This window comes from Carcharodon carcharias (genome assembly GCF_017639515.1).
Source record: "Carcharodon carcharias isolate sCarCar2 chromosome 37 unlocalized genomic scaffold, sCarCar2.pri SUPER_37_unloc_1, whole genome shotgun sequence".
NCBI classification, from domain to species: Eukaryota; Metazoa; Chordata; class Chondrichthyes; order Lamniformes; family Lamnidae; genus Carcharodon; species Carcharodon carcharias.
In genome coordinates, this window is record NW_024470758.1 from 1,626,046 (window position 1) to 1,649,481 (window position 23,436).

The 23,436-nt window shown below is 42.7% G+C and overlaps 1 protein-coding gene across 3 annotated transcripts in view; it reads right to left on the reverse strand.

Moving 5' to 3' along the window:
• The window catches only part of LOC121274594 (nuclear RNA export factor 1-like), a 74,593-nt gene that overhangs the window by 46,375 nt on the left and 4,782 nt on the right, over nucleotides 1-23,436 (reverse strand). For 2 of the 3 annotated variants that reach the window (XM_041181925.1, XM_041181923.1), the window contains exons 2-3: nucleotides 14,693-14,791; nucleotides 8,675-8,870 (exon numbers count right to left, since the gene is read on the reverse strand). In XM_041181925.1, the coding sequence (XP_041037859.1) occupies nucleotides 8,675-8,870; nucleotides 14,693-14,791 (295 nt within the window). The remainder of the gene's footprint in view (nucleotides 1-8,674; nucleotides 8,871-14,692; nucleotides 14,792-23,436) is intronic. The other variant, XM_041181924.1, reaches the window with a different exon arrangement.

Below are 23,436 nucleotides of genomic sequence, written 5' to 3' on the forward strand. Positions count from 1 at the left end.
AGACTGATGGGGCAACGATTGACTGGTTTGGAATCGGCCTGCGCAATTTTCCACACTGTCAGGTAGGTGCCAGTGCTCTTGTTGTACTGGAACAGCTTGGCTAATTCTGGAGCACAAGTCTTCAATACTATCACCAGGATGATGTCATTGTCCAGAAATTTCTTCCAATTAAATATTGGGAAGACCAAAACCACTGACTTCTCCACAAACTTCATTCCCTAGCTACTGACTCCATTCCTCACCTGACAACTGTCTGAGGCTGAACCAGACTGTTCGCAACCTTGGGGTCATATTTGACCCTAAGATCACTTCCACATACCTGCGTTGTCATTAAGACTGCCTACTTTCATCTCTGTATCATCACCCACCTCCGCCGCGTCTCAGCTCACCCACTGCCCAAACTCTCATCCATGCCTTTGTTACCTTCAAGGCTTGACTATTTCAACATGCTTCTGGACAGTCTCCCACATTCTACCCCCCCTAAGTTTGAAATTACCCAAAAATTTGATGCCTGCATCCTAACTCACACCAACGCGTATCCACCCCCTCAGCTCACTGACCTACATTGGTTCTTAATCAAATAAAGCCTCAATTTTTAAATCCTTATCCTCGAGTTCAATCCCATCCATAGCCTTGCCCCTCTTTATCTCTGTAATCTCCTCAATCTGCACAACCCTCCTAGATCTCTACGTTCCTCTAATTCTGGCCTCTTGTGTATCCCCAATTTTTAATGCTCTACAGCTGTTGGTCAAGCCTGCAGCTACCTAGGCCCTAAACTCAGGTTTCACTCCCTAAACCTTGACACCTTTCTCTCCTCTTTTAAGACACTCCTCAAAACAAACCTCTTTGACCAAGCTATTGTCCATTTCTCTCAATGTCTCCTTATGTGGCTCGGTGTCAAATTTTGCTACATTATGCCCCAGTGAAGCTCCTCACAAAGTTTTATTAAGTTAAAGGTGCATGACGAAATCCTCATAGATGTTGTCACCTCCAGACACAAATATTCCAATGCACTTTTGGCTGGTCTCCCATTCTCCAACTTCCAAAGATTTCAGCTCAGGTTAAACTCTGCTGCCCGCCTCCTAACCCAAGCACCAAGTCCAGCTCAACTAACACATCCTCGTGCCCGCTGACCTACATTGGCTCCCAGACCCCAAGATCTTAATTTGCAAATTCTCAGTGCATGTGCTTCCTCTCTATCTCTATAATCTCCTCCAGCCCTATAACTATCTGAGAATTCTGAGTTTCCCCAGCTCTGGCTTCTTGTGTATGCCTTGGTCCCTGAGATAACAGGGTTTTGCTCTACCACTGGTGGCCATGCTATCTGTCATCCAGCCCGAGCTCTGTAATTTCCTCCCCAGGACCTTATCTCTCCATCTCTTCTTTCCTGCTAAGATTCTTAAAACCCAGCTTTTAGTCACTTCCCCATCAGATAGGTTCTTCCCCTCTGACTAAACTTTATAAAATGCCTTCAGGATTATTTCCATAATGCTGAGAGAACTGGGTATGCTATCTGATGGGGCCTTAGCCCTTCATACTTGCAATAATCACAGCTAGCACGGCAAGTTCAGCATGCGTATAACACTTCCCGCCTGCCTGGTCTATGGTAAAAGAAAGAATTCCAGAAACCTGCGTATCTACATGCATCTTTTGTACCCGTAAACCTGTGGATCAGCGAGTCTGGATTATGGTTAACACCACGTAGATGCGATGCTTAGCTGCTAACCTGACCTGTGCTCATAAAGCCACTGCTTTAAATAGCTACAATTACCTGGATTTGCCTGTTTATAGCAGACGGTGTGGTAAAGGACAGTTATAATTGCTCTAGGTCAGTGACTGACTTCATTTGCAGCTAAGATTACTCTGCATCATACTCTAAAATAGGGCATGCCATTACGCAGAATCTTACTGTATTGCGGTGCTGTAAATACCCAGACAAGAAAGAATTTGCTGTATTTGGCACCATCTGACTTTTTCAAAACAGCTCGAGTATTCCACAACAAGTGGATGGCTGTTTCTGAAGCATTGTCATCTGTTATGGTAAAACTGACAATCAGTTTGCACAACAACTGAGATGAATAATCAGGCAAACTTTGTGATGGCGGTGTTCGAAAAGAAAGATTGACTTAAATTTACGTAGTGCCTTTCACCACCTCAGGATGTCCCGACGTGCTTTAGAGCCAATTAAGTACTTCTGATGCATATTCAAGAAATGTGACAGCTAGTTTGGACACAGCAAGCACCCACAAACAGCAGTGTGATAATGACCTGATCATTTGCTTGTGATGTTAATTGAGGGGGTGGCCCAGAACACCAAGGAGGACACCACTGGTCGTCTCCCAACAGTACGATGGAATCTTTTATGTCCATCTTGGGAGGTCAGATGGGGCATTAGTTTAACAGTTTAAGCAGAATATTTTTAAAAAGGCATGAAACTTATAAATGTTGATGTTCAGAGAGACTTGGGTATACTTGTACAAGGAACACAGGTATAGCATGCAATTAGGAAGGCAGATGGCATATTTGCCTTTATTGCAAGAGGACTGGAGTACAAGAATAAAGAAGTCTTGTTACAATTGTACAGGGCTTTGGCAAGACCACATCTGAAATACTGTGCACAGCTTTGGTCTCCATATTTAAGGAAGGATATGCGTTCACTAGATTGGTCCCTGAGATAAGAGAGTTTGCCTATGATGAGAGGCTGAGTAAATTGGGCTTATAATCTCTGGAGTTTAGAGGAATGAGAGGTGATCTCATTGAAACAGGTGGCACAGTCCCAGGATAAGGAACCGATCACTAGGGGCTGAGATGAGGAGAAATTCCTTCGCTCAAAGCATTGAGTGTGTGAGTGAGTGAGTGAGAGAGAGAGAGAGAGAGAGAGAGAGAGAGAGAGAGAGAAAGAAAGAGAGAGAGAGAGAAAATATATCCCACTCACTGGATTCATCCTTATCCAGCCACAACTTCAAAAGTTTCAATATCACCAATCTTGTTGAACCATGCTTGGTCTCCAAACCACACAACTGAGAGTGTCCAGGTGAGGAGGTTGTGTGGCAGGTACCTTTTAAAAAAAATTGAGATTAGGGAGTATTCCAGATAGGAGTATCAGCCAGAATAGATTTGCTGGTGGTGCTGGGGTGGGTGATGGGGGGGGGGGGGGGGGGGGGGGATATTCTTGGGTATTCTGAAGCCAGGCATTTAAACATGGAGTGTCAATCGCAAAAATGCAAAGTATACTCAATAAAATATGATAAAAGATGAACAACTTGAGCAATTGGGACTTTTTTACGTTGGCATTGCAAAGATTAAGGGGGTAGGGTGTCTGATTGCTGGAAGTCTTAAAGATCATTGAGGCTTATTGGTTAAATAACAGGTTAATTCCACTGTTTGACAAGATAACAATGAGAGCGCGTAAATTGACGGTATCACAAAAAGAACCGAATATGGAGAAAAACATTGTCACTCAAGACTGATTATAAGGCGGAATTAGTTTGCTGCTCCAAACCAAGGAAAACAAGTGCTTGAAAAAGGAGGAACTTAATGAAGACTTTGGGAGGGCGCAGCACTGTGGGTTTATACCAGATGGCTCGTGAAGGACAGTGTGTGCTTTATGAGTCAAATAACATGCATTCAATCAATATTCCACAGTTCTATAAGGCTTTCCAATATCAGTGATTGGTTTTGCATTTGGCTTTACTTTGTGTATAAACTGTAGGCTGAATAAAAATCCCATGATCCGGTAAATTGGACTGTTGAATTGATCTGTTTTACCAGGTTACAAAGAAAAATGACAATTACATCAGGAATGGGAACAAAAGTTCCTCAAAGAGAGTAATATACTTCAAACATTCAGAATCTCATTTTTCTCCAGTTTCTCTCCCATCTGCCCTCATTTCCCTCATGGAGCTCACCCCGTCCATGATACCCACCTCCTGCTCCCTCGACCCTATTCCCATTAAACTGCTGAGCACCCAAGTCCCCCTTCTGGTCCCCAGGGTAGCTAATATTAGCCTTCAGGTACTGTTCCTCTCTCCTCGAGCTCTGTCATAGAATCATACAGCAGAGGAATGCTGCCATTCGAGTCCATGATAACTCTTTGCAAAAGCAGGTCAGCAATTCCCACTCCCCAACCCTTTCCCTGGTAACTGCCACATTCCATGAACAAATTTTAAAACCATGATAAAACACTTCACACACAAATGGCGCAGAGACACAGCTATTTTTGAGCAGCAGCTGTTTTGCAAGAAAATGCTGTATCCATCCTTCTCAGAAAGACCCCATAAATAATCAATGGGATGGATGACTAGTTAAACAACCTTCTAGTTTCACAGGTCCAGGAAGGAATATTGGCCAAGATATCAGGAGAACTCGCTGATCATCACGGATTCAAATTGTACACAAGAAACTTTCTTTCCGAAGGACCACGACCCAGTGATCATTTGTTCCAGTGGCATGTGAACGATGAGCTGGGAATTACTCTTATGTTTTTAAAAAAATTTTCAGATGCTTTGGAAGGTATGTTCAATCATGTGACAATTTCTGGCAATTGAACTCTCTGTATACTGCATATGGGGGAAGTGTAAAAGTGAAAGGGAAGTAAAATGACCACATAACATTTGACATCTGGCTAACACAAATGGTTAAACAGACACAGTCGAGTGTTTAAACACACCCTGCAGTAATCCATGGTCTCCATACGTTCTTTTGTTTATGTCTGTGATTCTAATCAGTACTGAATGAACCACACTTATTTAATGTGTCTTAGCAGTTCATTCATGGAACATGTTAAAAAAAGCCAATGGATGACTTTACTGCCAAAGCACATGTGGAGTATAGTTATCAGGAATTCTGGCTCCATGGATGGCTCAATGAATTTATCCAATAATTAGCTGATCCAGACAAAAAAGGCCCCACCTTCAATCCCATTTGATGTTAAATAAACCAACGGTGAGTCAGCAGCGCTATCGGAACAGTGACATTAGCAAGGGACAATTTAGACTGTATGGAGTTTCAAAGTGAGAAACAGTGTCTTTTGATTGTCGTCTATCACCAGGAGATATAGATGCAGAACACAGAGGCAGCCTAATGGGACAAGCAGAGTAAAGGTTTCTTGAGTAGTCAGATTCCTGTCAACTCCTCCAGGCGTCTGCACCACAAGCTTACTTCAGCTTAACCTGGATGATGTCAGCAAGCTGAAGAGCTGCATGTTTGTAGCCAAGGAGATGTCAGCTCATTTATAGATGAAAGGTTTGTGGTAAACATCACAGTCCAGCTTTCTGGACATTTTTCTTCTCGAAGCTAAAGATGACAATTCTCATTAGCTAGCTATGTCTACTGGAATGATTTGGTAGCTCTGGACATTATAATTTGTAAGAAGAATGGCTCCAGCTTACAGCAAGCAGATGATACAGAGAATGGAAACTGGCATGAGCCTAACTGAATTCAGCAGATGCTCCACAATGTCAGTAACCCAAACATCACTGAAAACACATCAATGACCATGCTAAACATCAGAAAAACAACTGGAGCATATAAAGTGCCTTTAATGTAATAGAATCTCCCAAATATTTCACACAGACATCAGTAGCCATAACATTTTAGATAAGGTGGCACTAGTTAACAAATTTGCTATGAATTAAAACTCCAGAGCAGGCTGTTACAATATAAACAATGAGGAGGCACATGGGAGCTAATCCATATGGCCCAAATCCCATCATCGTTCTGTGGAAAGGCACAATTTTATCTCATTTACACTCAAATGATTCAAAATGGCAAGAGGCAGGTGACTCATCATGCTGCTCCAACCATCATGTGTGGGGGCCAGGATTGATTGACAAGCCGGTCTTTTCCTGTCATTTCTCTTTGTTTTTATATAAGCAGGGGGACCAATTTCTCAGCATTGACTGATAATTCAAACTCCTTTGGGAATTAAGCCAACAGGCTTTTCGAGATCATGCTCCTGTTTGCTTCTTCCTGATACAGCAATCTCACAAATGCAATTGTCAGCAGGCAAAAGCTCCACGATGAGCTTTTCTGTGGTTTTGGTGTGCGTCAGTAAGAGACTACCATCTGTATGGAAGCCTATATATATAGTTATATATACCTTCTGAAGCTTCAAAACTAAAGGCAACATAGAAAAGGGTTGGCACCAGAACACACATGGTGCTAACACCAATGGAGATAGGGAAGTTGTCTGACAGCACCATACTGCTTGACCTGACCTCTCTGGTCTTTGCGCAGTTAACGGAGATGGTGAGGAACCTTGGAGTGCACCCCAATTGAGATAGTATCCTCCAAGGTCTGTCCCGACTGACTGTATTGAACACCTGAAATCTACAAAAGTAGCGTTCAGGTCCATTTTGTTCTCTACGCTTCTGGATCTGTCATTGCATAAAGGTCCTGTTCCCAGTTCCCCTTTTGGATTGGAATCCGCACTGACTTTCAGGGAGGTTGTCTTCAGCTAGTGTCGTAAGAAGTCTATGTAGATGCACTGTGGCTAAGGTTTTTCCTGAAATGGAGATTAAGGTGATGCCTCTCCAGTTTGAACAGTCAGACATCTCTCCTTTGTTTTGGTACAGTGGTAAAGGCAGAAACTGTCATTGCATTTAAAAATCACTTGGATATGCACCTGAAGTGGTATAACCAACAGGGTTACAGTTCATGAGCTGGAAAGTGGGATTTGGCTGGATAGCTCTTTTCCTGCCAGCACAGAGGCAATGGGCTGAATGGGCTCCTCCTGTGTTGTAAGTGTGTTTGCCAATTCTCAGGTAATCTCTATCTAACAGTAATTCAATGTGACACAAAGAAAAATGCTTCCTGCTCATGCCCCATTGCAGTTTTGGCAAAAGAAGGCGATAGAGTGAAGTTGTACTTTTGCGCAATTTGTTCACCAACTTCCTAATAATCATAAACGATAAATTTTCTCGCGAGGAAGTCTTCCAGTACCTCAGGCCATTCCAAAGCATTTTTTGCCAATGCATTAACATGTTAAAATGTAGTCACCGAAATGGCAGAACAGCAGCATGGGCATTAGAAGATAAAAGCAAAATACTGCGGGTGCTGGAAATCTGAAGTTAAAAATAGATAATGCTGGAAAGACTCAACAGGTCTGACAGCATCTGTGGAGAGGGAAAAAGAGTGAACATTTCGAGTAGCTCCAAAGAGTCGTCATGCAGACTCAATGCATGGCATAATATGCCCTTTAAATTGTACCTGCTGTTAAATTGTTCATTTTTCTACCAAGTCAGCAATTTCCAAAGATGTGCTGCACGGATGAGTCATTCATGACTCTCTTCTTACTCACTGAGTCACCCATTGTTCTCTTTATCAGCTTATCCAAGATGCCAGCTGTTCCCATTAGCACCTCCTTACCAACAATCTCATGCTTTTAAGATCAGCCATTGTCCCAAATTACTATTAACACAACAGTCTGGAAGTCGGAAAGATTTCAAAATCGTATTGCCCTCGCATGTCAGTGTACGTTTCCATCATAAACGTAGCTATCAAAATTACTGAATAATTGGACAGTTGGCAGTTAGATGGATAATCTTCGCGAGAATGACACCGAGACTTGAGACTACATTTCCTTTCCGGCTACAGCATCAACAGTGACCTGCGTTTGGTGGCAGGAAGATAAACAAGGCAGCTCTTGCCATCTGTTTTGAGATCCACCACAATAAATGGACTCTACAGGCACTGCTCTGACAGCAATGCTGCCTAAGGTTTGAACTGAAGTAGGCAGGTCGGGAAACATTCAGCTCCTCGAGTATGTTGCCCCATTCAACTGGATGACTGTAGTTTGGCTCCATTCACCTGTCGTTGCTCCAGATGCCTAGATACCTTTAAGCATTACCCTCAAGACTCGGAAGTTTCAACTGTCCCAGCACCCACAGCATTTCAGGAGAGCTCCAGATATTCGCTAACCAGTGGGTGACAGAGTGCCCCCTGTTTTCACTGGCCTAGTGCTAATTATAAGACTAAGGATGGTCCCAAAGTTTGTTCTCCAGACGATGCCCATGGTACGTATCAACAGAAGGATTCTAATTGGTCTCCTCGTGGAAGGGACAATATAAGTTTGGATGTCTTCAGTGTTACTTGGAAAGCAGCCACATGCGGATGTCAGGCAAGGGCAGGGCTGGGCTTGGGTGTGACACCTCCATCTACACGCCATCCAGGCTCCACATGAAGAATAGCTACTGAGGCGAGAAATGGGACTTACACTGCACACCCGAGCAAGAGTGAGCGCCCAATGGGGAGAAAAGATGGGAAGACAACTGGTGGAAAGTAGTAAATGGAATTGTGCACAGAATAATGTATGGCTGGAGAGCAAGAGAGAAAATGAACATGGGGTTGTGTGGGGGGGGGGGGGGGTGGTGCAGAAGAAACAGCTGTGCATCATTAGTTTATAGGAGATAGATTTTTTTGGCAGGATTGGAATTTTAGCTTTAATCTTGTTTTATTACAGTTACCAGAAGTTATGAAGAAAGTCTGCTCACAATGATTACGTGAGCCTCATAGCAATCCTAGTGCAAAGGTAAATCACCAAAGGTAAAAGGAGAAAAAGAAAACAATACTGGTAAAAATTCTGCAAACTTAAAACATTTCCAGCGTTCACACTAAGCTGAAGAGAATTTATCTTTTTCCATGTGGCATGAACACGCTGCAGCTTGCTACTCACAATCGTGATCTGGGTGACTCATGGTCATTCATAGTCACATCGCCATCCTCATCCTCGAACCGGGAGCGTGGGTTGGACCCTCCACCGCCTCGATTCCTCGATTTGTGATTTCCCTCGCTGTACATCTTTCCCCGAAAAGGGCCACGCCCTTTCTTTTTCCGAACGGGAAAACCACCCCCAACTCGGTCATCGTGTTCTGGAAAGAACAGTAAAACTTTTAAGCACAAATCAGGCTGGAGGATCATGAAAAAAATATTAGTCACAAGGAAGGGTTAAGTTGTTCCTGACTTCTAATTAAGTCACTTTAGGAGCAGCTATTTTGGTGTTCTTAATCAATAGAACTTCCCTTAAAATGCTTGAAAAAGGAAATGTCAGAATTTTAACACCTTCAGGTATCACCGATTAAAAAAAAGTTGGCTTGCAGCTCCCCTGATGGCCCCACTGAGTGAAGACCATGCCGTCCGAAAAGTCAGGGACTTGTTTTCTACCCAAGCTCAGAATCGCAGAATTATTACAGCACAGAAGGCCATTTGACCATCATGTCTGTGCTGGCTCTCTGAATGAGCAACTTATTTAGTGCCCAATAGCTGATCTCAGCTAGGGCAGTGTAGCAGATTCAACAACTGGAAGCTGTGCTTCTTTCTAGGTCAAGGAGGAGAAAAGTCAGGCCGGTCTTGGTCGGTTATCCGACTGCTAGCAAATATATTTTCTACTGCCATCACGAGAAAACAGAATGGAATCTAGCTATGATTACCTTATGGGTTTACCTATGAAAAATAGCCACTTGACATTAGAAGGTATTCACAGAACTAAAATCCAGCCAAGAGTCAAAAAGCCTTGATGAGAGGAAAGAGTGAATGTGGAAATTTGGCTGAGAAGGTAGATTGGCACACAGAAAAGCAATCATATTAGTTTACATACCAATGCACCAAACAGGCCTATTTTTAAGTGATAAATACAGTAACACAGCACTCTCATTAGCCAACAGGCTACAAGAGGGGAAGGGAGACATGGGCTTAGAGTGCAGAGTCAATTTTGAGATTCCAGTGCTGCAGATGTGCCCAGCAGAGGCCAGTGTCTCCAAGCACTTCTTATGCATTCTAGCAGCAAGTGCAAAACTGCTTTCAAACTGTGCAAAGATCTAAGGTAGTGCCAGCAACCACCAATGCCTGGATCTGGTGCAGAAGGCTGCAACTTAAAGGAAAAAAGTATCAGGGTTTAAGATTAGCAGCTGGAAAGGGTCTGAACGTATTGCTTACATGGATCCAATCTAAATATTATATAAAAGCAGCTACACAGGGAGCTCTCCAGACTATTCTTCCAACCAAGAAGATTTTCTGTGGGGAAATTTCAAGAGGAAAAGCGTATATTTAGGATCAGTGTTTTACATTTAGAGGAGCTACCAATTCAGATATAAAAAGATGATATTATCATCTGATGTCACAGTAAAGGGTAAAAAATGTGCTTGAACAATTATGGAGCTGACTGAAGTGAACTAGTGGCTTTGAAAGATTTTGAAACATTTTTCAATTGTTATAAGCTTTGGGTTTTCAACTTACCCCTAATTGATTATTTCCATGTACATTATTAAGGTCAATCCTCAAAAAAAACCATACTTCTCCATTCTTTTCAAACACACATGAACAAGATTAGAATTATTAAGAGTTATGCACATTTTGTCAGCCAGAGAACCCTACCCTCTAAGCCGCAAGGCTGCAGGGCCAGGAGCCTCTCCAGAGGTCGAAGCACAGGACCTGGGCTGTCACTTAGGAAGGAATGCTGCACTGCTGGGCGTGCTGCTTTTCAAACACGATGTTAAACCAAAGTCACGTCCACTGTCATCAGGTTTACATAAAAGAACCCATAATCCTATCTGAAGAGAAGGTGCTCCCCCGGCGTTCTGGTCAATATTTATCCCTAACGACATCACTGACATATTAATTCATTGTTGTTTGCTGTGTACAAATTGGCTGTTGTGTTTCCCTACATCGCAATAGTGACTACACTTCAAAAATACTTCACTCGCTGTTAGTGCTTTGGGATGAGCACTGGGCATTAAAAGGAGCTACACAAATATAAGCTTATCCTTTCTTTACTAAAAGATTTTTGACACATAGGTCCCTCAGATCTCATGCTTTGAAACAGCTAATTTATCGCACAACAACTGCAAGTTGTTGTTGTGAATGCATGCTATTGAGCTGTGTGCAAAGCACATCGAAACTCACAATAAAAGCAAAATACTGCAGATGCTGGAAATCTGAAACAAAAAAATCTGGAAAAACTGCAGGTCTAACAGCATCTGTGGAGAGAGTAAGAGTTAGTGTTTCGAGCCTGTAAGACTCTTCTTCAGAGCTAAAGAGAAGCCTCTTTAGCCATGAAGAAGGGTCATATGGGCTCGAAACATTAACTCTGTTTCTCTCTCCACAGATGCTGTTAGACCTGCTGAGTTTTTCCAGCATTTTCCGTTTTACATCAAAATCCACTCCTGCTTTCCTACAATATCCAAAAACGTAGCCTTCCAGCAGCGATTGCTAGGTGAAATCAGGAACAGTGCTTTCTTTCCTAACCTAAAATAACCATAGTGATTCTTGGCTCAGACAAGTAAACATGATCGATAATTCAATCGGGGAAATTTTTGCAGATTGTGACCTGCTTACACACTGCCTACATCAACTTAAGCCTAAGAGGAATAGCTGCAATTTGCAAGACAGTGACAGTGGCAGCAACCCCTTGCAGTTGAAGAAAGAGCAAGAAGGGCTGGTACAGAAATGGAACAGGACAATGTAGAGAGGTGCTGCAGTCTGGTTAACTACATGGAAAACATCCCACCAGCTTAAATGCCATTCATGGAGTAAGAGAGAACAGAATGGCAAGCGATCCTATTACCATCCAATGGATGACAGTGGAATGGTGTCTGGGGGCACTAGGCAAGTTTGGTATGCTTGTGTGCTGCCCCCACAGTTGAATAACCAGTTAGTCTAGACTCAGAGGAAGAATAGACAATGAAGTAAAGGGCTGCCATGGCTTAAGGAGCAGCATTTCAGCATGCTTTAATACCTCCAAAAGAGGTGGAGCAAGGGATAAAACTGAAGCAAAAAATAACTCTGGTGTCTCAAAATAAGGACCAGATGTTATAGAATTAGAATGTGCTTAATTCTACACATATACGGTAATAAAAACATTTTATTCCTTAAAGCTGGGAATGGCCCAGCAAGTAAAAAACTGAATTACTCTGTACAAAAGAGGCATGCTTCCTCAGTTTGAGAGCAAGAGCATTTTGCCTACTGCGCAAACTTTACCAAAGGTTTATTTTGTTTATTTCTCCAACAGCTAGAAGCCAGGTTATGTAAAGTTGAGAAATGTAATTCAATTAGAATTTGGGCTTTAAGCATTTTTGGTATTCTGGCCAATTTTCTTGTCCCTCCTGCCTTGCTAGGATATAGTTTCACAGCCAGTTTTCATTCCCCAAGTGACCACACTTCGTCAACACTCCCTGTCTCTAACCTTCTCCAGCCCAACAAACTTCTTCAAATCTCTACACTCCTCCTATTCTGGCCTCTTGTGCATCCTGATTTTAATCACTCAAGCCTTTGGCATCCGTGCCTTCAGCTGCCTGGCTCCCTAAACCTCTTGGGTGCTTCCTCCTCCTTTAAAATCTTCCTTACATTCTACCTCTTTGACCAAGTTTTTAGACACCTGCCCAAGCATCTTATCAGGATCGATTGTCAAATTATACTTGATAATCGCTCGTGAACTGTCTAAGGAAATCAGACATGAAAGCCACTATATAAATGCAAGTTGTTGATGTGAATGCATGTCATTGAGCTGTGGGCATAGCACATCCAAACCCAGTCCTCATCTCCTACAACATCCAGAAATGTAGCCTTCCAGCAGAGATTGCTGGATGAAATAAGCAGCAGTGCTTTCTTTCCTAACCTACAACCAATTGTAGTGATTCCACTGTTACCTTGGCTCATACAAGCTAACGGGCCAATTCAACTACAGAACGTTTGCACTGTGTGACCTGTTACACGCTGCCTGCATTAACTGGGCCAATGAGGAAACCAGAATTCTGTGTGTCGCCAATGGTAACGAGAGTTAGTTTAATATTCTATGATGGATCAGCAACTGTTGTATCACTGGTGCCAGAATTTTCATCACCGAGATTAACCATAGAGATTTACAGCATAGAAACAAGCCATTGTGTATGTGCCAGCTCTCTGCTAGAGCAGTAAACTGCATCTTCCTCAGCTTCAAATACACGCGCTGTGTAGAAGTGGAAGACACCAAGTTTCTTACATAGGATATGTGGCACAGAAACAAGTTGACCCAAAACCTTTCACAATTTTAAAGACCTCTACGAGGTCAGCCCTCAGCCTTCCTCGTTTCCAAGAGAAAAAAGACCCAGCCTTTTTATCCTTTCCTGATACATATATCCAAACTCAGCACATTAGCCAGAAGCCATCAAGAGAAATCAAGCTTACATTTTAAAAGCCGTTGAAGACAGGAAAGACTGGGCAGCATCCAGATTTAAATGCCGGAAAAGGATTTGGAAAACAGTGCAATGAGACTTCAGAATTGAGAAAGGACAGTAGTGTACTTGCAATTTGACAGCAACAAAAGATGTGATTCAGGGGAATACATGTGCGCACGTAGATAAAAAGATCAAAAAACAGATCGAGCAGGTAAGGGAGAATGGAGACTAGAAACGGAAGTGAGAGTATATAAGATAGTTGCATTTAGAAAGAATAGCTTCAGGTCAAATCAAAGATGTGGGAGAGGTTTGTGCTGGTGTCAAGTGACCAAAGTCCCAGAGGTGCACAACAGCAGACAACAGAAATGCCCGTGGAATGTGCGTACCAGGCAACATGAATTAAGCTACAAATTTCAAGGTGATGGATAATGTGACAGTTGAAAGGAGCTTCCACGACTTGAGAAAACAAAGATCTAAGGGTAACAGGACAAAAAGCCAAGATGGAGAGAGGGATTATACCTTTTCTTAGGTATGGATGGGCATGAGCCAATATCCAAGAAGGAATGCCAGGCTGCCTGCAAGAGAAATAAATTCAAAGGAACACACCTATAGCACCATGAGGGACATCCATGAGACCAACAAACTTGGCAGGAATAATAAAATAATCCTGGTCATAATGATGGAAAAGAACCAAGCAACAGAAGAAAGTTCTTGACCAAGATCAGGTTTGGAGGAAGACCCTTCTGGCCATTTAATCCCATCCTTTCACATTAAGATCAAATTTAGAGAAAAGTGAACTGGAAAGGTCTTTTCCTTCTACGTGAGCCAGCAAATGTACCACTGGGTTGAAGGAGGCTGGAAAGGAACATTCATTAGGTTGAGACCTAACTTTGGCAAGGCACCAGGAGTGGTTACTGGAGGGGCAGGAAGAGAGCCAACGAGACAGCTCCTCAACATAGCATTGTTTGACAACTTCTAAACAGAGGAAGCAGGAGCAAGATGGAGGAAAGAGCCTGACTGAGTTTAAAAATGCTTTAGACTAAATCCAAAAATATGTAAGATTCTGAGGTAATTGATGGTTTTAACTACATTGGAATACCAAATTTTGGCATGTACGACTACATGGCCTGTACCGAGAAGAACCTGAAAAAAATTAATCATGATTTCTAGGTCAGAAAAACTGACTTGAAGGATTCTGTGAACAAAATAAAATACCACTTTTAGTGTAGACAAGAAGAAAGCCAGTTTGGTGGATAGACGGACTTTGAAGTAAAAGGTGCAAGAGAATAGCAGAGTTAAGATACAGTGAAGATTGGAGTTCGGAAAGGAAATGCAAATGATTTTGCTTTCCAGCCCTCAGGAAGTGGCCATACCACTCTTCCTGACCAGACACTGGAATTCTTCAGTTACACAGTTCAACCCTCAAGGGAAGAACTCCAAATCAGTCGATTAGAGCCGGAGGTGGCAAGCTGTGTAAATGCACAGGGTTTACAAACCCTCCTAACCTGTTTTCAAGCAGTTTTCTGCCTTTCTCTCCCTCTTACCTCTATATCTGTCTTTTTTTCTCTGTCGCCAATGCCGTCTTCCTTGCTTTCTTTCTTCCCCCCGGAATCCATTATGCACGGTCCCTGATCTCTGGGGGGCTGAACAGAGTCAGGGAAGCAATTTAGTGTCAAATAATTCAGGTTTGGTTTCAGGCTTGAATGGGGGCTCCAACTACTTACAAAGAATGGCTTTAATGCAGCCTCCCTGCGCTTATTTCGAAATATACAATCTGATGCGGAGTTGGGAAGTGTGTGTAGAAATAACCACCTTTAACTTTGCATGCATCAGATTGACAGTCTATGAGGAAGACTACTGCAGCTGCTCCTTACGGTGTCAACTGCTGTGGACACGCAACACAATGAATCCCACTTAAGATCAACTGACAACTTAAGATTCAGTCTGACAAGACCGAATCCAAATTAAGATACAACGCTTTCCACATGCAGAAACATAACAGTTCTTCTTAAATGGGGGCAAGGTAAAAACTTTTAAATCAACTTAAAGGAAAAGATGCTAATAAGACTCTTCTATATGGCCACAAGCACTGGATCACAATTCAAAACAATCCCATTTATTAGGTGACCATCATTGGAAATAAAATCCAAAATTTCTAACTTGCAAATCAATTCTCATTTAGCAAACTTAAGTTCGACATTCCTTCAATAAATGTTGTGCTCAAGCTATGGGGTGTCAGTGCTGGGCAATGCAACAGTTCTCCACAAATGTTATCACAAAGTGTCAGCAACAAGTTGCAAGAGATATCCTCCTAACGTATTGAATAAATTAGAAACAGGCACATCTTCCTTTGTCATATTTCTCTATTCAAGCAATCAGATTTAGAAAAGCCTGTTTAGGACAAGTACGTGAAAATCAATCAAATTAGGAATATGAAACTGAAATAACCATTAAGGAAGCATGGTAAGGAGGGGGGTATCTAGTTGCCTAATAATGCTTGCACTATCACACTGGAACATGTAATCTCTATATCTTGTAGTTAATGGACCCAGCACACACTATTTGAAAAATCAACAAATCGCACTGCCCAGCCCTTTCCTGCTTTTATTTCCCTGACCTTGAACAAACCAAGTCTCTCTGCAGGAGAGCAGCTAGACATTTTCACAGCATTTAATCCCACATTGGCACCTAATCAGCTGCTTTAAAAAGGATAGGTTAGGTTAGCAGCTAAACATCAAAACCAAACCACAGCCTGTTATCCAGGAGCAAGGGAATCCCCTTGTGTTGGTCTCAGATTGGTGTCTGACCAATCTTCCACTACACCACGGAACGCTTCTATTCTGAAACCTGGGGTAAATCAGCAAAGCCCCAAACAAACACAAATATAGAGACCCAGTTACTGAGAGCTGTGAGGCCAGCAGTTTAATAAATATAGTACAAAGTTACAAAAACAAGGCTGACATCATCTCCCAAACTCTAACAACGTGCTGCAACACTGAATCTCGACTTGCCTTCGATCGTGAATTACAGAATTGCACATCCTCTCTGCTGTATTAGATAGGACTGAAGAAGCTGACTAATGTTCTGTGCTGACAGTCTATATTTATGGTTTAACAGGCTGAACTCTAGTGGTAGCCATATGCACACGTAAAAGGCCCTGTCCCCAAGAATTGGCCCTTTCAATGCACACCAAAGTTTAGGTACATTAGTTCTGAAGAAGTCAAATTGTACTCGAAACGTTAGCTCTGTTTCTCTCTCCACAGATGCTGCCAGACCTGTTGAGCTTTACCAGCACTTATTTCAGGTACACTAGGGTGTGCACATCAGATAAACAGAACCATCAGTCCTGATGGAGACCTATATCTGAAATGTTGGCACGCCTGCTGTATGGCACATTTCATTTCCAGCATTTTCTGAAACTTGTAGGGCTTACTCAGCCGGGAGTTTAAGGACTTGCGTGAAATACTGTACCTGAAACCGGATCTGGGAAGAGATGAACTGTGCTCAAGTCAGTGGATTCTGCCAGCAACCTCCCAACTAACACTTCCAAAACTTATTCTCTTCAATATCTTGCTTGGGCTCTTTGAAGGAACCTTTGATTTGCCTTTGTCCATTTCTGACATCCATAATTCATAAGACGTTGCACAGAGTTGGTACCTAATGTCAAACTGAGGCACAGGCAGGGAAACTCCCGGATTTCATCCCTGTCTGTGTAGAACTCAGATGCAAATCCTAAGCAGCATATTTCTTCGAAAAAAGCACACGTTCAATTCTGGGCCTCTTTCCTGAAATATTCCTTTTAATGTCTTAAGTTACAAATATGAGCTTATTTTAAGTCTACGCACATCTGTCACAAATCCAATACTGCTTCAAGCCCACATGACACCTTGGACAGAGAAAGGTTACTCCTTTAATGCTAGGTGTGTACAAATATTCCCATTACCATTGAATTCATGCTGCAATTCAGTATGCAGGTTCAAAAGACACCTTTTGAGCTTTATTTGGGGCTCTTATAATTTATACCCCTTAAGTGGCAGGATGTAATCACTGAAGTTCATGTAAATTGCCAATACCTATCTGTTAACTTAAACAGCATATATACAAGATAGCAACTTATTTTCAAGACTCTCACATTGACAATGTTTTCATAACTTTGTTACAAAAAATCTGTTGTTGGGATATGGCTAAGACCATTAAGTAAACTTCAAGGCCCATTCCTTATTTGCCTCAAGATGATGGTAGCCCTTCTTCTCAAACTGCTAGTCCTTGTGGCAATTATACAAAGGTAGGTAATTCACTGGAATTTAGAAGGTCATGGGGGGGATTTGATCAAAGTTTTCCAAGTATGAAGGGGAACAGAGAGGGTAGATAGAAAGAAACCATTCCCACTGGTTGGAGAGTCTAGGACGAGGGGGCAGAGCCTAAAAACGAGAGCCTGACCTTTCAGGAGTGAGATTAGGAAACGCTTCCACACACAAAGGGTGAGAGGAGTTTGGAACTCTCTTCAAACAACAGTTGAGCTAATAAATTGTAAACAAAAATCTATCAATCTCTGATATAATTCACCATGGAGTTAGGTTGCAGATCAGCCATGATCTCATTGAATGGCAAAACAGGCTTGAGGGGTTGAATGGCCTCCTCCTGCTCTAATTCCAAGATTTTGACCCAATGTTAATGAACAGATGGCAGGATGGTGTGGGACTTGGATAAATCACCAGGCCTGTATGAAATATATCCCAGGGTGCTAAGAGAAGAGGAGGAGGAAACAGTGACAGCTCTGGCCATCATGCTCCAATCCTCTGTGGCCAGAGGACTGCCAACATTGCACTGTTTAAAAAGAGAGAAAGGATAGAATTAATAGTTACAGGCCAGTCAGCCTAACCTCGATGCAGGGAATATTATTGGAAACATTACCAAGGGACAGTACAAATCATCTCTTAGAAAGGCACTGATTAAGCAAGGACAGTCAGCAGAATAGGGAGGCTGAATGAGCATGGCATGTCTGATGTACTCTTCATGGATTTTAACAAGGCTTTCGACAAGGTCCCACATAGCAGACTGATCCGAAAGGTTAAAAGCCCATGGGATCCAAGAGAGAGTGGCTTGGATCTAACACTGGCTCAGTGACAGGAGGCAAAGGTCGACAGGTGTGTCTGTGCTCGGAGGTTGTTTCCAGTGGGGTTCCGCAGAGCTCAGTACAAGGTCCCTTGCATTTGTGGTTCTATATCAGTGATTTAGACTTAAAAGTAGGAGCCATGATTAAGAAGTTTGCAGATGAAATAAAAATTGGTCGTGTGATTGGTAATGAGGAAGAAGGCTGTAGACTGAAGGAAGATATCAACTGGACTGGCCAGGTGGGCAGAAAAGTGGCAAATGAGTTTAATCCGGAGAAGTGTGAGGTAACACATTTAGGGAAGGCAATGAATACACAATAAATGACAGGATACTGAGAAGTATAGAGGAATAGAGGGCCCTGAAGCACATGGCCACAGAAGGCATACAAGATACTGTCTTTTATTCGCCAAGGCTTAGGACACAACAGCAGGCTGGATAAAACACTAGATAGACCACAGTTAGAGAACCATGCACAGTTCTGGTCACCACATTACAGGAAGGGCATGATTGCACTAGGGCAGCTACAGAGGAGATTTACAAGAATGCTGCTGGGATTGTAGAATTTTAGCCGTGAGGAAAGATTAGATAGACTGGGGTTGTTCCTTGGAACAGGAGGCTGAGGGGACATTTAATTGAGTATGTAAAAGTAAGATCCTCAGGCAGATTAGATTGGAAGGTCTTATCACTCTTAGAAGAGAGGTCAATAACTAAGGGATACAGAGTAAAAGTAATTGACAAAAGGATTATAGGGGAGTTAAGGACATTTTTTGAGACATCTTGAATTCATTGCCTGAAAGGATGGTAGATAGTACTTGGATAGGCAGTTGACGTGTTATAACCAGAAGGTTAGAAAGCAGGATTAGACTGGATAGGTCTTTTTTTAGTTGGGACAGGCATGATGGGCCAAATGGCCTCCACCTATTCTGTGAATTTCTATGACTATTCAGTGGTAGAGGTTCTGGGCTGCAGGTCCAGCTAAAATGATTCTAGTAACCTATTGCAGTACATAATGTCGCCACAAGGTACTGACAGAGAAGGAAATGGATATTTGAGTGGACTGTCTAAACCAAGACTGTCAAGTTTCTTGAGTATTACGGAAGCTGTGGGGTTGGAAACCTTAACTGTCCCTTTCCCGATCCACAGATGCCGAAGCCACTCATCGAAACTCTACCGTCTCCCCAGGGTTGGCTAACACAAAACCTTAGGCCTTGCTGGTGTGTATAGTTTTTTTTCAGAACCACAGGATGTGCCCATCTCTAACAAGTCTAGCATTTATTGCCCATCCCTAATTACTCGAGATACAACTGAGTAGCTTGCTCGGCCATTTCCGTGTCAACTACATTGCTCTGGCTCTGGAATCGTATACAGGCCGCAGGTCAGGTCAGGGTGGCAGATTTCCTTCCCTGAACAACATCAGAGAACCAGATGGGTTTTTATGACAACCTAGTAGTTTCCATGGTCACCATTACATTATTTTATATTAATGATCTAGATGAAGGAACTGAGGGCATTCTGGCTAAGTTTGCAGATGATACAAAGATAGGTGGAGGGACAGGTAGTATTCAGGCAGCGGGGAGGCTGCAGAAGGATTTGGACAGGTTAGGAGAATGGGCAAAGAAGTAGCAGATGGAATACAACATGGGGAAGTGTGAGGTCATGCACTTTGGTAGGAAGAATAGAGGCATAGACTATTTTCTAAATGGGGAGAGAATTCAGAAATCTGGAGTGCAAAGGGACTTGGGAGTCCTAGTCAAGGATTCTCTTAAGGTTAACTTGCAGGTCAAGTCAGTCGTTAGGAAGGCAAATGCAATGTTGGCATTTATTTTGAGAGGACTAGAATATAAAAGCAGGGATGTGATGCTGAGGCTTTATAAGGCTCTGGTCAGACCACATTTAGAATATTGTGAGCAATTTTGGGCCCCGTATCTCAGGAAGGATGTGCTGGCCCTGGAGAGGGTCCAGAGGATGTTCACGAAAACGATCCCAGGAATGAAAGGCTTAACATATGAGGAACATTTGAGGACTCTGGGTCTATACTCGATGGAGTTTAGAAGGATAAGGGGGGATCTGATTGAAACTTACAGAATACTGAAAGGCCTGGATAGAGTGGACGTGGGGAAGATGTTTCCATTAGTAGGAGAGACTAGGACCCGAGGGCACAGCCTCAGAGTAAAGGGAAGACCTTTTAGAACAGAGATGAGGGGAAACTTCTTTAGCCAGAGAGTGGTGAATCTATGGAATTCATTGCCACAAAAGGCTGTGGAAGCCAGGTCATTGAGTGTATTTAAGACCGAGATAGATAGGATATTGGTAAGGGGATCAAAGGTTACGGAGAGAAGGCGGGAGAATGGGGTTGAGAAACTTATCAGCCATGACTGAATGGCGGAGCAGACTCGATAGGTTGAATGGCCTAATTTCTGCTCCTATGTCTTATGGTCTTATTACAGATGCTTCATTTTTATTGCAGGTTTATTTAACTACCTAAATTTGAATTTCCCCAGCTTCCCCCTTCCTGATCTCATGTCTCTGGTTCATTAGCCCAAGCCTCTGGTTTACTCATCTGGTAACATAACCTTTAGGTTATTGTGCCCTGTAGCTTATATGAACTATTTAACTCAAGAGTTACCAGGAAGCTTCAGAACTTTCATGTTACGGTGCATTTGAAAGAGCAAAGAGCGGACCATGTAACAAAATGCCTACAAAAAGTTATTAAACTTGGTGAGAATTCTGTAGAACCTGCACAGAGTTGCAAAACGTGGTGAAGATTACGCTGTGCTCAGTGTAGGAATTCTGAAGTGCTGCCAATCTCTGGTGCTTAAGTAAACTGCAGGAAGTACTGTACTGCAGCGAATGGTTTTCCTGTGCCATGTATGTGTTTCATATAGGAAGTGTATTGATGATACCGGGCAGTTAATGGAATATGAAAATTTCACACAAGGATGACAAATATCAGTGATAAATTGCACAGAACTTGCACGTAGACAGAAAAATAGATACTACTCACACCAATTTTAGAATGAATTTCTTGGTCTATTCTCAGCTTTAATCTTCTCAGCTCACACCAATATACAATAAACTGATCTGGAGTTAGCATTAGAAAGCACTTAACCAAGCAGCCTTGGAATGGTTTAATCCCCCACCTTATGAACCAGGCCTTAACAACTTATATAAAGTGTCTTTTATATAATAATAACGTCCCAAGGTGTTGTACAGGAATGTGATCAAACAAGATTTGATTCTAAGCTGCAATAAGGAAGTATTAAAGCTGATGACCAAAACCCTGGCCTAAGAAATAAGAAGCATCATAGAGGGAAGAAAGAGAGAGAGGTGGAGAGATTTACAGAGAGGAATTCCAGGGTGCTGAAGGCACGGCTGCCAATGATGAACATCAGGGGTGAGTAAGAGGCCAGCAATGGGGGAGCTAAAAAAAACTCATCGAGTGCTCCAGAGCTGGTGATGGGTGAAGGTCCAACATTAACAAAGCACACCACTATCCAACACAAGGCAGTCTGCTTGATTAGCACCACTGGCACTGGACTTTCTCAAGCCCAGCCCACTGCTGCTGCAGGAGGCACTGCAGCAATGTGCCTGGCTTACTTCGATAGCACTTCCAGATGGCAACCTCTGACAATAGCAGAAATATTACAAAAGCACTAGCATGTCCAAGTCGTACACCTTCCTGATACAAGCGCACACAGCCCAATGTCACTATCCTTCGTTCCACTACACACACAACACAGCTCCAACATATTAACACGTAAAATAATAGCAAATTGCACATCTAAATTCACAAATATTTACAGACGATGGCTTAGCCAAGAGGTATTAGGCAATATTCGAGCTCATGGTTCAAGTATTATCACTGTCATTGACCCCTCAGATTACAACTTCAAATCACTTCCTGATCTTTACTTGATATCCTCCAATAAGGAAGAGCTCCCAAATATGTTGGCACTGATCAAATAGAGGCAGCCTCGGTCGATGGAGCACATCCACAGGAAGGAAAACAGTTGCATACTCAAGGGCCTTCCATGTGGTGAGGTAGCTGGAGCTAGGCAACCAATGGGGCATCGAGGCTCTGCTTCAAGGATGCTTGCAAGTGTGACACGCAGGTCCTAAACAACAACTATCGCACCTGGGAGTCACTGGTTGGCGAAAGAGGGAAATGGCAACACCTCCCGTGGGCTGCTGCCCTCTACCCGCGATGACCAGCGGTTATAGCAGCTTGGCTACAGGCACCATAAATGAACACGACGACGTCACTTGGCAGCTTCATGTGTGGCGCTTGGGGCAAAGCCTGCCTCTGAAGGACTGGCCTTCACAATGTCAGCAAAGGTGCTCTAAATGAAGGCACGCCACCTAAAATGGATAGTTTGCCGGATCTCAATCATCTCTCATAGATGGAAAGCAGTCAACACAATTTACTTGATGTCAAATGTCAAAATGCAATGGTGTAACCGTTAAACAGTCCTGCACGACTAGAGAAAAACAACTATCACTAGGAAGTTCTACACACCTTCAATTTACGATTCTTTACTCAGCAAGAATACTCTGGTATAAAATGCAGAGCACACAAGTGATAACAAATCAAAAGCACACCATTGGACCAGTCCAACCTGACTGCCAGCCATTCCCACTGGTCTGAACTGAGCATAGTTTGCTCCATCTGGGTATTCCACACATTCTCATGTCAAGATCAACAACCCATTTCCTGTACTGAGCATAATCATGATGGAATCCATACATTTTGAACTATATGACACCCAACATTAGTCGTTGGGAAAATGCTGAACTCAGTTATTAAGGAAGTCTTAACAATGCGCTTAGAAAATCATAGTACAATCGGATAAAGCCAACATGGTTCTACAAAAGGGAAATCACGCCTGACAAAGGTATTTGAGTTTTTTGAGGCTATCGCTGGAAGGGTAGATAAAGCTGGTAGGGTAGATAAAGAGGAACCAGCAGATGCAGCATACTTGGATTTCCAAAAGGCATCTGAAAAGATGCCATACAAAAGGTCAAAAAACAAGAGCTCATAGAGCTGGAGGTAATACAAGAACATAGATAGAGGGTTAATTAACAGACAGGAAGATAAAAGCAGGGGTAAATGGGCATTTTCAAGTTATAGAGCCATAGAGTCATACAACACAGAAACAGGCCCTTCAGCCCATCT